Genomic DNA, 13032 nt, shown 5'->3' with positions numbered 1-13032 from the left:
ATATTATTTAGATCTCCAGGGCTATTCTTTCAAAATGGCTGCATTCAATATGTTTCCTGGTGTTGCAGTAATTACCGGTGCTGGTGGAACTGGTAGGCTAAGTACCCGAAACATCAATATCCGTCACTCACGCAACACAGGAATTGGCGCTGCAACTACAAAAGCCTTTGCTGCAGCTGGGTGTAACCAAATCGCTATAACAGACCTCAACGAGAAGTCTCTGAATCAAACTGCAGAAGCCATAACATCAAGATATCCCGATGTACGGTTGCTAGTAAAGGCTGGGAACGTGGCGGACGATCAATTCGCAGATTCATTCATTGATGCAGTTGTACAAGATTTCGGACGAGTAGACTATGCCGTGAATTGCGCAGGTATTCTTGGTAAATCTCTACCATCGACAGAGACATCACTTGAAGAATTCGATCGCGTCAATAACATCAACTACCGAGGTTGCTGGCTCTCATCTCGCGCAGAGCTTAGGCAAATGGTTAAACAAAGTGGACTACCTAGCCATGACGTCAATCGTCCACCTCAGCGTGGTGCGGTGGTAAATGTTGCCAGTCAACTTGGAATTGTCAGCCGACCGGATGCTCGTAAGTGTTGTCTTTTTATACTGAAAACATGTTATTGAATATTGTGATAGCTGCATATTGTGCATCGAAGGCTGCTGTCATCGGAATGACACGTGCAGATGCAATCGACTATTCCAAAGATGGAATTCGAGTCAACTGTGTCTGTCCGGGTGTTATTGAAACGCCATTAGTAATGGAGAAACCCGAGGTCCGTGATGCTATTATGCCAGCAGTACAAACCGCACCAATGAAGAGAATGGGTCAGCCAGCAGAAGTAGCTGATGCAATTCTTTTCTTGTGTTCAACACAGGCATCGTTTGTACAAGGCCATGCCATGGTGGTTGATGGTGGATATATAACGGTCTAGATACATGTTGACATGACAAGGATATCAATTCAAATACTTGAATACGACAGCACAAATGAAGACTAGTTCTTATCCATAGAGTAATGCATCTTCTTCCAGTCAAAATGAGTCTCCCAGGTATTCCCAGCCCGCAAGATCTTTTCTTCCTGCCACAATCCGCCAACAATCTGCATCCCAACAGGCAGCATGATCTGGTTATCTTCCTTTGCTGGAGCAAACCCAACAGGTATAGTTAGTGCCGGGTGACCCGTCACATTGAAGATGGCAGTATTGATTGTAAGTCCCATACTAGGCCTGAGGGAATCTAGCGGGAGTTCCCGCTTTCCATGTCGAGGGGCAACAACCGGTGTCGTAGGCATTACCAGGATATCATACTTCTCAAACAGTGCTTCATACTTGTCACTGAGAAGTCGTCCAATGTTGGCAGTTTTGCCATAGAGACCAGGGAATTGTTGCATTAGATAGAGGCCGTTAATGATAACGTTCTTTGTAGACGGGAATGCCCTCTGGAAACCATCATCAGTCCACGGAAGTCGTGCACGTTCCATCTCAGTCATGTAAAGCCCTCTTCGGCCTGTATTCTGGCCCAAAAGAGTCTGCGCCCCGGCAATTCGCTGCTGAATAGTCCATATGGCAGGCCCATGCAGATGCTCAGGAAGAGATACCTCCTCAATTGTTGCGCCCAGATCTTTGAATTTCTGGGCGGCAGTCAATACCGCGCCCTTGATACATGGATCTACAGCGCTATGGTTAAATCCCTCAACAAGAATGCCAACCTTGAAGCCGTCGAGTGTGTCCGGGTTCTGCTGGATTGCAGCGAAACTAGTAGAGCCTGGTTTCGAGCTACCGACAGCTCGATCATCGATGCCATCATATCCACTAATAATATCTAGACATCTTGCAACCTCAAGTGTTGTTCGGGCTAGCGGGCCAGCATGGTCATTCATGGCGTCGCCGCTAGCAATCCCAGTGTAAGGAACACGCCCGTAGGTGGGTTTAAGCCCGACGCCTAGAAACAAATTAGCTCCTGGAATATACACCATGGAAAAAAGACATCTTACATCCACAAAACGAAGCGGGAACACGTATACTACCACCCTGGTCACCTCCGATTGTAATGTCCACTATACCGGCGGTGACCAGCGCTGCACCGCCAGATGTACTCCCACCGGCCGAATAACCTTTCGCATGCGGATTCTCCACCGTACCCTGAGCACTGGTATACGAGGAAGTAGAGTGGCAAAGATTCTCACACGTCGACGTTCCATGGATATCAGCGCCAGCCTCGAGCAAGCGCGTTACGACAGTTGCGTCTGTAGTCGGTGTCCAGGAAGGAATGATATCGCTTCCCAGAAGCTGAGGTACACCTGCAACAGCAATGACATCTTTCAAACTGACAGATTTACCTGCCAGCGGCCCGGCTTCGGGGTTACCCCGGATCAGAAATCGGTGTGCCCATGCTTGCCCGAAAACCTGTTCTTCTGCGTTTGGTCGGCGCACATTCTCCCGTGGGTACTTGAGCTGATCGGGGAGTGGCTGATAGTCTGGCAATGAGGCTACACTTTCGGCGCAGTCGTGGACTGCTGCGAGAAGGGTGTGGAAATCTTGCGCCTCGGCTGGGTCGATAGTCAGACCGAGCGGTTTGAGAAGGGCTTCTGCATCGCCCGGCTTAACGGGGTTGCTCCTAAGACAACATCTAGTCAGATTATGATGCAATCAGCGAATGTCGAAACACTTACTCTGAAATATTTGTGAAAAGGACCGACATTATCACTCTACCGTTGGATACGTTAGCATCGTCCTTGGGGATTTCGCAGTTTATGAAGAATTTCCATTGTCAAATTTATTTCTGATCTTTCTTCTCCAACACTTTATATCTTAGAGTCCACTATGGGTCTCATTTCCTGTGAGACAATCACTACCCCAACACAGCGGACCCCAATTGGAGACATCTCGGCATTCCGGGTGGGATTTAGAAGGACTGAGATAATGGGGAATGTTTTTATAAAGAATAAAGAGATCATCGCATAAATCAGAGTGGAATTGTCTCCCAGCCAGTGGGGGATGTGCCCGAGGGGCTTATCTTCCCCGCATTCACTTGGAGTTTAAAGGCCAACCCTCTCCGACCTCGGGAGGTTTGAACAATTATCATTCCAACTATCATTCAACAATGGCACCAAAGAGAGTTCTAATTACCTATGGTGTTGATGTTGATGCTGTAGCCGGTTGGTTAGGCTCATACGGTGGCGAGGATTCCACAAATGATATCAGCAGGGGTAGGTTTCAGTGTTACTCTCCCTGGAAACTTACTCTGACTCTCGTATAGGATACTGGGCAGGGACAATTGGAACTCAACGATTGCTTAAACTATTCAAGAAATATGACATCAAAACAACATGGTTCATCCCGGGCCACTCCCTCGAGACCTTCCCGGAGGACATGGCCGCGGTCCGCGACGCGGGCCACGAGATCGGCCTACACGGCTATTCCCACGAGAACCCGACAGATATGTCACTGAAGCAACAGCGCGATGTACTCGATAAAACATACCGGATGTTGACCGAGTTCACCGGAAAGCCTCCTCGAGGAAGCGTGGCACCCTGGTACGACCGACTTGAATTTGGAATGCAGCGGCACTAATGAAATTCAAATAGGTGGGAAACTAGCAGAGAAGGAGCCCAACTCCTTCTCGACTACGGCATCGAGTACGATCACAGCATGAGCCATGAGGACTGCCAGGCCTATTACCTGCGAACAGGCGACAGCTGGACTAAGATTGATTACAAGCAGAAGGCTGAAACCTGGATGAAACCCCTTGAGCATGGTCCTCAAACAGGGATTGTTGAAATCCCGTCTAACTGGTATCTTGATGATCTACCGCCGATGTTGTTCATCAAGAACGCGCCCAACAGTCATGGTTTTGTCAACCCCCGGGATATAGAAGATATCTGGCGTGACCATTTTGACTACTTCTACCGCGAGTATGATGAGTTTATCTTCCCGATTACTATCCACCCGGATGTTTCGGGAAGACCTCATGTGTTACTGATGCATGAAAGGTATGATCTGATGATAAGGTTGCGCGGAGTATGACTGACATTTGACAGGCTTATTGAGCACTTCAAGAAGCACGATGGGGTTGAATTTGTGACGATGGAACAGGTTTGCGACGAGTTCAAGAATAAGAACGCTCCTCCTCCTGGGGCCTTGATGCCTGCGAAGACCGGTGCGATGTTGGAGAAGTGAATAGGTCTAATTCAAACTATTCCTAGTATATATTTTACTTGGTCGACCATCATTCTTACCTGTCTCCAATTTTACCCCAAATTAATATCACGCACTTAATTGTTATCAGCGCCAAGATAGAGCTATAGGGTTAGTTAGACTAATTTAAAGCTCTATGCAGAGTGATCTACCCCAACACAGATAACTACATCTCACATACCCCAACTATATATACCCCAAATAAAAATACTATCCAACCATCCAATCATACCTACTCCATAGACGAAGAGGTGTATATCATTAGCAGGCCAATCGATAAGGAAGTTATAGATGTTTAGTTCAGTTCACAGCAAACTATGTTATTGTCACGGTGTTTAGTATCATCGATGTTTCAATAACGCTCAATGTCCTATTTCCGTATTCCGTGTGCACCATAATGTTCGCCTTGCACGATTTGTACACAAGTCATTGGTTGTGTACAAATCGCGCAAGTTCTCGCATATAGAGTGGCTCATGTAGCTTGGGTTTAGGAGTATCTGCATGGCTGTCATGTTATTGAGTAGCATTTCGTATATGCTGCCCTGATAAGAGCATATCCAATAAAATAAAACATGAACATGAACCAGTCTTTACCCGGCGGCATTTTAACACTAAACTGATCAGTCATTGCACTGGCGACTTCAACCGCGTGCGCAACAGTGATAACAGCTCCCAAACTACTATTTAGCCTAGGGATAAATGCGGTGAAACAGATGAATCGCATACTGTTAAACCCGTCTCACACGGCATCATGCAGTCATAGTCATCCGCAGCTATCCGTCACACTGTCTGCAGGGTAATCTAGTTAGGGGCGTGCGGAGATATTGTCTTGGCACATTTACATGTCTTGGCACGCGGGAAGCTGCTTTTGCGCTGGTCGCCTGAATGTAAGGGTATTCAGTATTGGAGGGGTAATGTGAAGGTGAAGATGCTTTGTTCTGTCGGCAAAAGTTGCGAGAGTTGCAAAGTTGCAAAGAAAAGATCCACGGGGGCATAAGCTTATAATCTATTGGTCCCAAGTTATAAGGCTTGGAAGAAAGATAAAGGCCTGGGCGTTTGCGCCATAGAAAATGTATGAGATGGTATTGAATCATTCAATCAGCTTATATGCACTGTCCGCTTTTAACTCCACGTGCTCTTTATTTCTCTTCCTCTCTCTCTCTCTTACTCTTCTATATATCATCTGTCATCATTCTCGAACTGCCTAAGTGAAAAAGCATCTTATCAAATCCCCACCCGCGACCCTCCGTTATCACCATATCACCATATCGCAAAATGGCCGGCAGACTTGCCCTGGTCATATTGTACTCAGTCCAAATCCTCGCACTTCCAACTCCAAACGAAAACCAAATCGCATCCAAATCCCTTGCGTCAACCACGCACGATAAGCGATACTACTTCCCAGAAACCCTCCCGGACCAAGATGAGCTCGAAGCAATGCTGAAAGAAACAATGCGCGAAGCAGGCTTCATCCCCTCATCAAAACCAGTTACGGAGTCCGAGCATAAAACAAACACGGAGCTTCGATATGCACTTCCGAATACGGATGCAGTGATCGGCACGGCTACACCGGCTACACCGGCATACACTCAAGACACAAAGCTGTCGCAGTCGCAGTCCATTCTGAAAGAACCTATCATGGCCATACTAGGATCAGATGGCTATCCGACTTACTGGCCACCGTTTGGATTCTTTGTTATCTCCGCTGCGATCGTGTGTTTCTTTACCGTACTGAGGGGGATCCGCGCTAAGTGAGGATGGGCCGTGCTGTTTGATTAATTTGAAAAACTCGTTTCACTTTTCGATCGGAGAGATGGATGGGATTCGGGGCTATGTGATTTCATATTTCAGCCTTGAGAGAGCTTTCTCCACTCGGTCGGAGCTTGTTTCATTACTGTGGGACTTGCGCCAATCCCGTCCCTTTGAATCGGCAATCGATCGTATCCTCGATATGGGATTTCTTCGATAATATGGTGGAATACACTCAGAAATGGGGGGATGCTAGTTCTGGATTTAGGGCTTGACGGAATACATCCTGAATGGTTCGGCCAACCCTGTGTGACGACCAATGCTGTGATCCAGCTGCTTCCCGTCCCGACGCGTGAGGCTCGCGACAAGCAATGAGGGTGGCAGTTGAGAAGAGGAGATATCGAAGATGGCGTGTTTATGCGGGCGGAATGAAATGCTGCGCACTTCGTGTTCGAGACTGGCTGAACAGACGAAGAAGTAGCTTGGGCATGAAGGTGGACAGGCTTGTTCAGATCGAAGACCTCCCATCCTGTTATTGGGATCGTCCTACATACAGTGTTTCCCATTATCAAAAAGTCACTTCACTGTATGTAGGTTTATTCGTCCCAAATACAAATTCTTCCATGACTGTTACGCCATCAACATAGCTAGCTCGCCAAGCTAGTGGTATCAAACTTATACCTATAAAACTGGCAAGGCATCTAAACAGAATGATATCTGAAAAGACCACTGAAGAGACATCACAAGGCCGCATAATCGGCCGACTATTCTTGTAATGGATTAAAAGCTCTACACAACCTGAAGTAATATGCAAACATTCTCATTGTCTATCATAAACATAGATTTTGACAATATGTGCCATCCAACGATGAAATAGATGTAAGAGTACAAAAAACCGAGAAAAGATATGGGTGCATGTATGTAGCAGAAAGGAATGAAAAGCAACCGAAGACGCCACACGGTGTGCAAGATGCCATGAGCAGAACCACCTGCATGATAATCTCGGAATAGATGATGAAGCCTTTTTTGGCTAGAAAATGATTACATTGATGTCTCTCTCACTCTCACTTTTTTGCATCCCCGAGGAATGAGCGGGGGCCGAGAATAGGTAATAGACAAAGTAGGGTAACAATGGATATGTACGCGAGAGATTCTATAAGATTGGAAAACTGAAATGGGAGCAATAGCGAACGCCGTTGCTCTAAGAATCATCAACAAGACGCTTCTGGGTCCAAGCACGCTGGGCGCCGTCGAGAAGGATATCCATCTGTCCGCTGTTCTCGCACATGCCGCGGAAGAGACCGCCTTCTTGGTTAATGAGGGTCCAGGGGTGGTCGTACTCAATGACGCGGCCGTGGTCGAGGACAAGGACTTTATCGTAGTCGATGATGGTCTGCAGACGGTGCGCGATTGTAATGATTGTGCTATTGCTCAGTTCGCGGAGGGTCTCTTGGATCTTAGCGTCGGTGGCATAGTCGATGGACGCGGTTGCTTCGTCCATCATCAAGACGCGGGGGTTCTTGAGTAAGGCGCGGGCGAGACAGAGGAGCTGCCGCTGACCTTGGGAAAGATTGGAGCCCGACTCCGAGACTTGGCTATCAAGGTTTTGGAAGACGTTTTTGTTGTCGACTACTGTGACAGCGCTGCTGCTCACCCCGTTGGCGTTGCCGTTGGTTTCCGTCGCGGTAAGGGAGCTTGCAGTTGTTGGGGTCGCGGTGCCTGAGGCGCTGGATCCGATTAAGTGCACGCGACGGAGGGCTGTGAAGATCTGCTCATCACTGAAAAGACCGAACGGATCGAGGTTGCTGCGGAGGGTTCCAGTGAACAGGGTCGGATCTTGGGGGACAATGGTGATTGCCTCGCGCAGGTCACGCAGTCCGATTGATCCGATGTCAACGCCGTCAATGATGATCTGACCCGCCTCGGCTTCGAGACCACGGAACAGAGCGAGCGCGAGAGAACTCTTGCCAGCACCTGTGCGACCCACAATGCCGACCTTCTCACCGGCCTTTACGGAGAACGAAACCTCCTTGAGAACCGGGTCTAGATCGGACCGGTACCGGGTGCTGTATTTACTGAACTCGACCGCACCCTGGCTGGGCCAATCGGACGCAGGTCGTGCTTCTTCAATCACAGAAGCTGCTTCCTGATCCACCTCAAGATATTCTCTTACACGCTCGACGGAGTTCATGTTTTGCTGGACTTCGGAGTACAGACGCACAAGCCAGAGGACGTTCTCTGTAAATGTGACCGCATAGGTCAGTGAAAGACCAGCGGCACCTGCATCGATCGTTCCAACGTTCAACAACACAAAGGTAGCCGAGAAGAAGGCGACCAGAGCACCGGTCCAGTCGACACGGAGAGCGAGCCAGCGGTTACTAGCCCAAAGGTAGATGTGTGGCCGGTTGTAGGCATTGATGCGGCGGTGGTTGTCGATCATGAAGCGAGGACCATCGCCATAGGCACGAATAGTGACAATACCGTTCAGGGTTTCACCGAACTGCTGGTACAGCGGACTACGCTGCACTGATTCCAGACGCTTGAGGTCTCGGGAAGAGTTCAAATAGACGGCACCGAGGGCAGTGTACACCATGGTGATGAACACACCGGCGATTAGGAATCCTGGCGTGATCCACGAGATCAGAATGACAATCATAATCACAGATGCCAGACTGTGGAGCATGCCGATAGCAACAGGAGCGACTTCCTGATCGATGGCCTCAACATCCTTGGAGAACCGATTCATCAGTTGTCCAAGAGGCGTAGAGTCAAAGAATCGGAACTTGGCGTGCATGACCGCCCTGAGAAGGCGATCATGAATCTTCCATGATGCATGAAGTGAACCCCAGAACAGCACAGCTTCACGAGACAGAGAGATTGCGATGTACAGGAATCCAAGGAGTGCATAAACTCCCAAGTAATAAGCCACGTTCACCTCACCATCGGACTCGGTGGCAGAGCTTGCACCAAAGTGGGGCAGGCTCCAGCTGCTCACGCGCCCAACGCTTCCAACGTTGAAAGTTGGGGCCTTGAGGTGGGCGGCGGCGGCGTACTGCCCGGCATCCTCACTTCCAACCTTGGCGGTATGGTATGAGTTTGCCCACTGTCTAATCCAGAGGTTGGTAGCAACAGAACCCAATTGCTGTAAGCAGAACACCAGAACAGCACCGATCCAATAGTACCATGGGCCCATGGCGCGGAGGTACATGGCCACGGTTGACCACTTGATACTACCGGTAGCCTTGGATTCGGAGAGCTTGGCCTTGTCTTCTTGGACCTTTCCATTCGGGGAGCCGTTCGTGTCTTCATCCTCAGCCTCCTGCTCCGACGGGGCATGGGAAACTCCATGGGAGCTGGCGCGGGATTCGGGTCGAGACTTGAGGAACTCATCGCCCAATGCGCCAGTAGCGGCGACATCGCTAGGACGACCCTGGGCGGAAATTCTGCCGTTCTCGAGCACCACGACGTGATCAGATTGGGGAACAGTCAAACTAACATTATGGGTTACCAAAATGCATGTGCGGTTCAACATCAGAGGGCCGGTAAGAGCTTGGCGGAAGATATGCTTGGCGGTGTGAGAGTCGACAGCAGAGAGACAGTCATCAAGCAGCAAGTGGCGGGCACTGCTGTAGATAGCGCGGGCAAGAGAGATTCGCTGCTTTTGGCCACCAGATAAACTGATGCCCTTCTCGCCAACAAGAGTCTGATCGCCAGCATCAAGGATAGCAAGGTCACGTTCCAGAGCACATGCCTTTAGGACGGAGCGATAGCGGCGCTCGTCATATGGAGAGGCGAAGATGATATTTTCCTTTACGGTGTCATTAACCAACCACGCTTCCTGGGCACAGTAAGCTACGCTGTCAATCAGGCCAGTTTCGGGGTCCACTGGAAGGTCTGCCCTGCTGGACATTCCACCGGGCAGATGAACCCGACCCTCAAGGAGCTTCATTTCTCCAAGCATAGCCATGAGCAGGGATGTCTTTCCAGATCCAGTGGGGCCAGCAATGATGTTAAGCTTGCCGACAAGGAATTCGACGTCGATATTGATCAAGCGGAAAGATTCCAAGTCAGCATTGGATCCGGCATCTTGGGCCTCAGCAGTAGAGGTGCTCCATGATAGCGTTGCCTTCTCAAGACCAATCTTGGCAGGCGTTCCTGTGGTAGTACTATCACGGAGTTGCTCGTATTTGCCCGTTTCCTCCTCGTTGAGGTACTTGTCCACACGGTCTAGGGAAACCTTACATTCCTGAACGTGGGCCACCATATCCGCGAGCTGGTCCAAGGGTACACGCAGCAACGAGAACATGGACAACGCAGGGAATGCGATCGAAGGAGTCAATTGTTTTTTCTCGACCACGGTGTACAAGAAGAAGGACATGAACGTGATGAGAATAGGCGTGCCATACCAGACGGTTGCAGCACAGGACCAAAGGATGTATCGCCTGCGCAGGGCCTTTAGTTCGGTCCTACGCTTCTCGCCAACAACGTCTTGGAACCGCTGCTCCCAGGCAAAGTACTTGATGATGCGGATGTTTTGGAGGACTTCGTTAGTGGCGTGAATACGGGAATCAGTGCCCTTCAAGATCTGGTTCTGGACCTTGTTGAACTGGCGGGCGATGACAAGGTTGATAGGCAGCATGAGGACCATCAGTGCGATACCGGCGAGTGAGCTGAAACCCATGATGTGGTAGAGCAGAACAACCGCCATTATGATCTGGACTGGCACACTAGCCCACAAGAAGTGGAGATAAGCGCCAACCTCGCTTACCTTGAATGAGTCGATCGCCATCAAGTTGATGATTGTGCCGACATTGGCTTGTGTGGGCTCCTCTCCTATGGGGTCTGGCTTCTTGCCAGCCTCGGCATCATCTCTATCCGCGGCCTTCTTCTTGCGGCCAAAGGAGAAGAACTTCTTCTTCTTATCCTTGGGCAAGACTGGATCTTCTACGGCTTTCGGGGAAGCTTCCACGGAAGCGCCTGCCTTGCGGCGAAGAGCCTTGGCATAGATTTCACCAATAATGATCGCACGGATTTGCACACCCATCTTGCGACCAATGAACAAGGACTGTCCATCTGCCACACCCTGGACCGTGGCGCAACAGAAAAGCAGAATGGCGAACAACCAAGCCGCATTGGGCGTGGTCGACCGGGGATCTTCGACGTACTCAAGGATAGCCTTTAGGAGTAGACTAGGCATGAAAACGAATAGATTGGCAAAGACTGTCCAGGCACCTTGCTTTAGAATCGTCCCAATGAAGAACCGAACTAGCTTCCATGCCAAAGGACCTTTCATTTGTCTCTTGCGGAACTCCATAAGCACGTTCGCGGCCTTCTGAGACGGGGTCAGGTTCCAAACATCTCCAAGCTCTAGGGGTTGGCGATAGCCTTTCATGACCAAAGGGTCGAGCCAGGAAAATGTCGCGAGAGAGAACAAACTGGCCATAGGATGTGTCGGAGGCTCCAATCCATCTTCTCGCTCAATTAGAACTGGCTTGTTGCCTCGGCGAGTGGTGAGCGCAATGAGCAGCAGTACCGTACTCAGAGTAAACTGAACGCTGCTGAGAATCAAGGCGTTCCGAGACAAGGGATGGATAACGGCGGATCGGAAGACCATGACGTTGAACAACCACTGGAAGCTGTATAGGATTGCCGTATGTGTCCATAGTCTCGGGGCGGAGGACAGATCCATGGTCGACAGGAGGAACCGGACCAGCACCAAGAAAAGGACATAGCCCCATGATACAAGTCCAGCTACGGCGGGAAGGGTTCCATGTCGGCCCCAGGCATGAGTCGACAAAATGATGATATAGACCGCAACTTGTCCAATTAGAGCAGCGATTTCGAGTAATACAACGGTGATCTCTCCGCGCGGGCGATCGACCTCGACCTGGGAGTGTTCTTGTTGTACAGCTTGGGACAGAATCGTATCGGCCTCGTTTTCCCGCGTCGCACTGGGGACTTCGTCTTCGGGTTCGTTGTTTGGGATGACCTTGTACGCGATACCTTTTCGGGTGACGACATATCGATGGGCGAGGCGAACTAGGATCAGCAGCAGCGAAGCGCCGCAGACTGTGAGGGGAAATATAACCTGAAGAATGCTATTAAGGGATATATCGGGATAAGTATAAAATCTCAACGGTCGGAATTGCCCATTGGTGTAGACTCACTTGCGTTGGAAGCAACGAGACAGGTCGTCAATAGCCCAGATGGGGCCTTGACATTGCGGAAGCATGACCGCAAACCTTGGAAGCTAGCAGAAAGTGAAGCTCTCTCGGACCTCGCGCGACTTGATCACACAGCTCTTCAGCTGGCGACAGTAATGAATGGGTAACGCGATCGGGATTTGATTAGTGTAAACCCTTTAGCAACAATATTTTACTAGATTGCTGGACAAGGCTAGCATCGCAAATTCGAGATGAACTGCTGGGAGGGTCCCGGGACCGAGGGCCGTTGAGGCAAAAGAGCAAAGACTACTCAGATTCAAAGCAAATCAAATATGTTCAAGGTGTTGGAGATAAAGGTGGTGGAGAGGAGTCAGAGAGAAAATGGCAAATTGTTCCAAAACCGGCGGTGGACGGACTCCGGGTAGAGGGTGACATTAGCCACCACCTAAATTTGGTGGTGGATCGAGGTACCATATACAAGTAATATTTCGGCCTACAAGATACGAGACTTCACAATGCTATTATTGACTTAAACTACTTTAGGAGCCCGAGGGGTAATTGCTCTGTTGCGATTGGATTCGGCGCTTTGACCTGTCTCACCTGGACTTATCGTTCTCCACTGTAAAAAAACGTCTTTATACTGGAAGGCTCCGTACTCCGTACAACTCAACATAGGTATAGGACACATCTTGAGATTCTCGTATAGCATTTAATGAGTCAAAGGACGTACAGTCCGTGCATATTAGTAATGCATCCACTCTTCCTGGTCATCAACAAATGCGTCATGGTAAGGGTTCCTCTCAAGCCAAGCGTCTGGATTGAACGTCCGTCCAAACTCGAGGTAATAATGAGTCAGAAAGTTGTTGAGACCTTCACTGCATGTCAGCGATACTTCTACTCTTCGGGACTTAGC

General features: G+C 49.6%; 5 protein-coding genes across 5 annotated transcripts; 3 read left to right on the top strand and 2 right to left on the bottom strand.

Annotated features, from left to right (window-relative positions):
* Positions 1-34: 34 nt before the first annotated feature.
* Positions 35-942, top strand: PGRI_056700 (SDR family NAD(P)-dependent oxidoreductase; the record flags this gene model as incomplete). Its single annotated transcript, XM_040793383.1, has 2 exons — positions 35-596; positions 647-942. 2 exons carry the CDS (start codon positions 35-37, stop codon positions 940-942), a joined length of 858 nt encoding a protein of 285 aa, XP_040648238.1.
* Positions 943-1004: 62 nt separating this feature from the next.
* Positions 1005-2710, bottom strand: PGRI_056690 (putative amidase; the record flags this gene model as incomplete). Its single annotated transcript, XM_040793382.1, has 3 exons — positions 1005-1951; positions 2004-2626; positions 2682-2710. The coding sequence occupies 3 exons, from the start codon at positions 2708-2710 to the stop codon at positions 1005-1007; spliced, it is 1599 nt and encodes a 532-aa protein (XP_040648237.1).
* A 402-nt stretch (positions 2711-3112) lies between these two features.
* Positions 3113-4188, top strand: PGRI_056680 (polysaccharide deacetylase family protein; the record flags this gene model as incomplete). Its single annotated transcript, XM_040793381.1, has 4 exons — positions 3113-3218; positions 3269-3545; positions 3597-4001; positions 4050-4188. 4 exons carry the CDS (start codon positions 3113-3115, stop codon positions 4186-4188), a joined length of 927 nt encoding a protein of 308 aa, XP_040648236.1.
* A 1293-nt stretch (positions 4189-5481) lies between these two features.
* PGRI_056670 (uncharacterized protein) lies at positions 5482-5961 on the top strand (the record flags this gene model as incomplete). Its single annotated transcript, XM_040793380.1, has 1 exon — positions 5482-5961. The coding sequence occupies one exon, from the start codon at positions 5482-5484 to the stop codon at positions 5959-5961; it is 480 nt and encodes a 159-aa protein (XP_040648235.1).
* Positions 5962-7156: 1195 nt separating this feature from the next.
* Positions 7157-12108, bottom strand: PGRI_056660 (uncharacterized protein; the record flags this gene model as incomplete). The annotated part of the gene is made up of 2 exons (XM_040793379.1): positions 7157-11994; positions 12093-12108. 2 exons carry the CDS (start codon positions 12106-12108, stop codon positions 7157-7159), a joined length of 4854 nt encoding a protein of 1617 aa, XP_040648234.1.
* Between the last annotated feature and the right edge of the window lie 924 nt (positions 12109-13032).

The sequence above is a fragment of the Penicillium griseofulvum genome, assembly GCF_001561935.1.
Source record: "Penicillium griseofulvum strain PG3 chromosome Unknown contig_95, whole genome shotgun sequence".
NCBI lineage: Eukaryota > Fungi > Ascomycota > Eurotiomycetes > Eurotiales > Aspergillaceae > Penicillium > Penicillium griseofulvum.
This window is presented reverse-complemented; position numbering and strand designations above follow the sequence as displayed.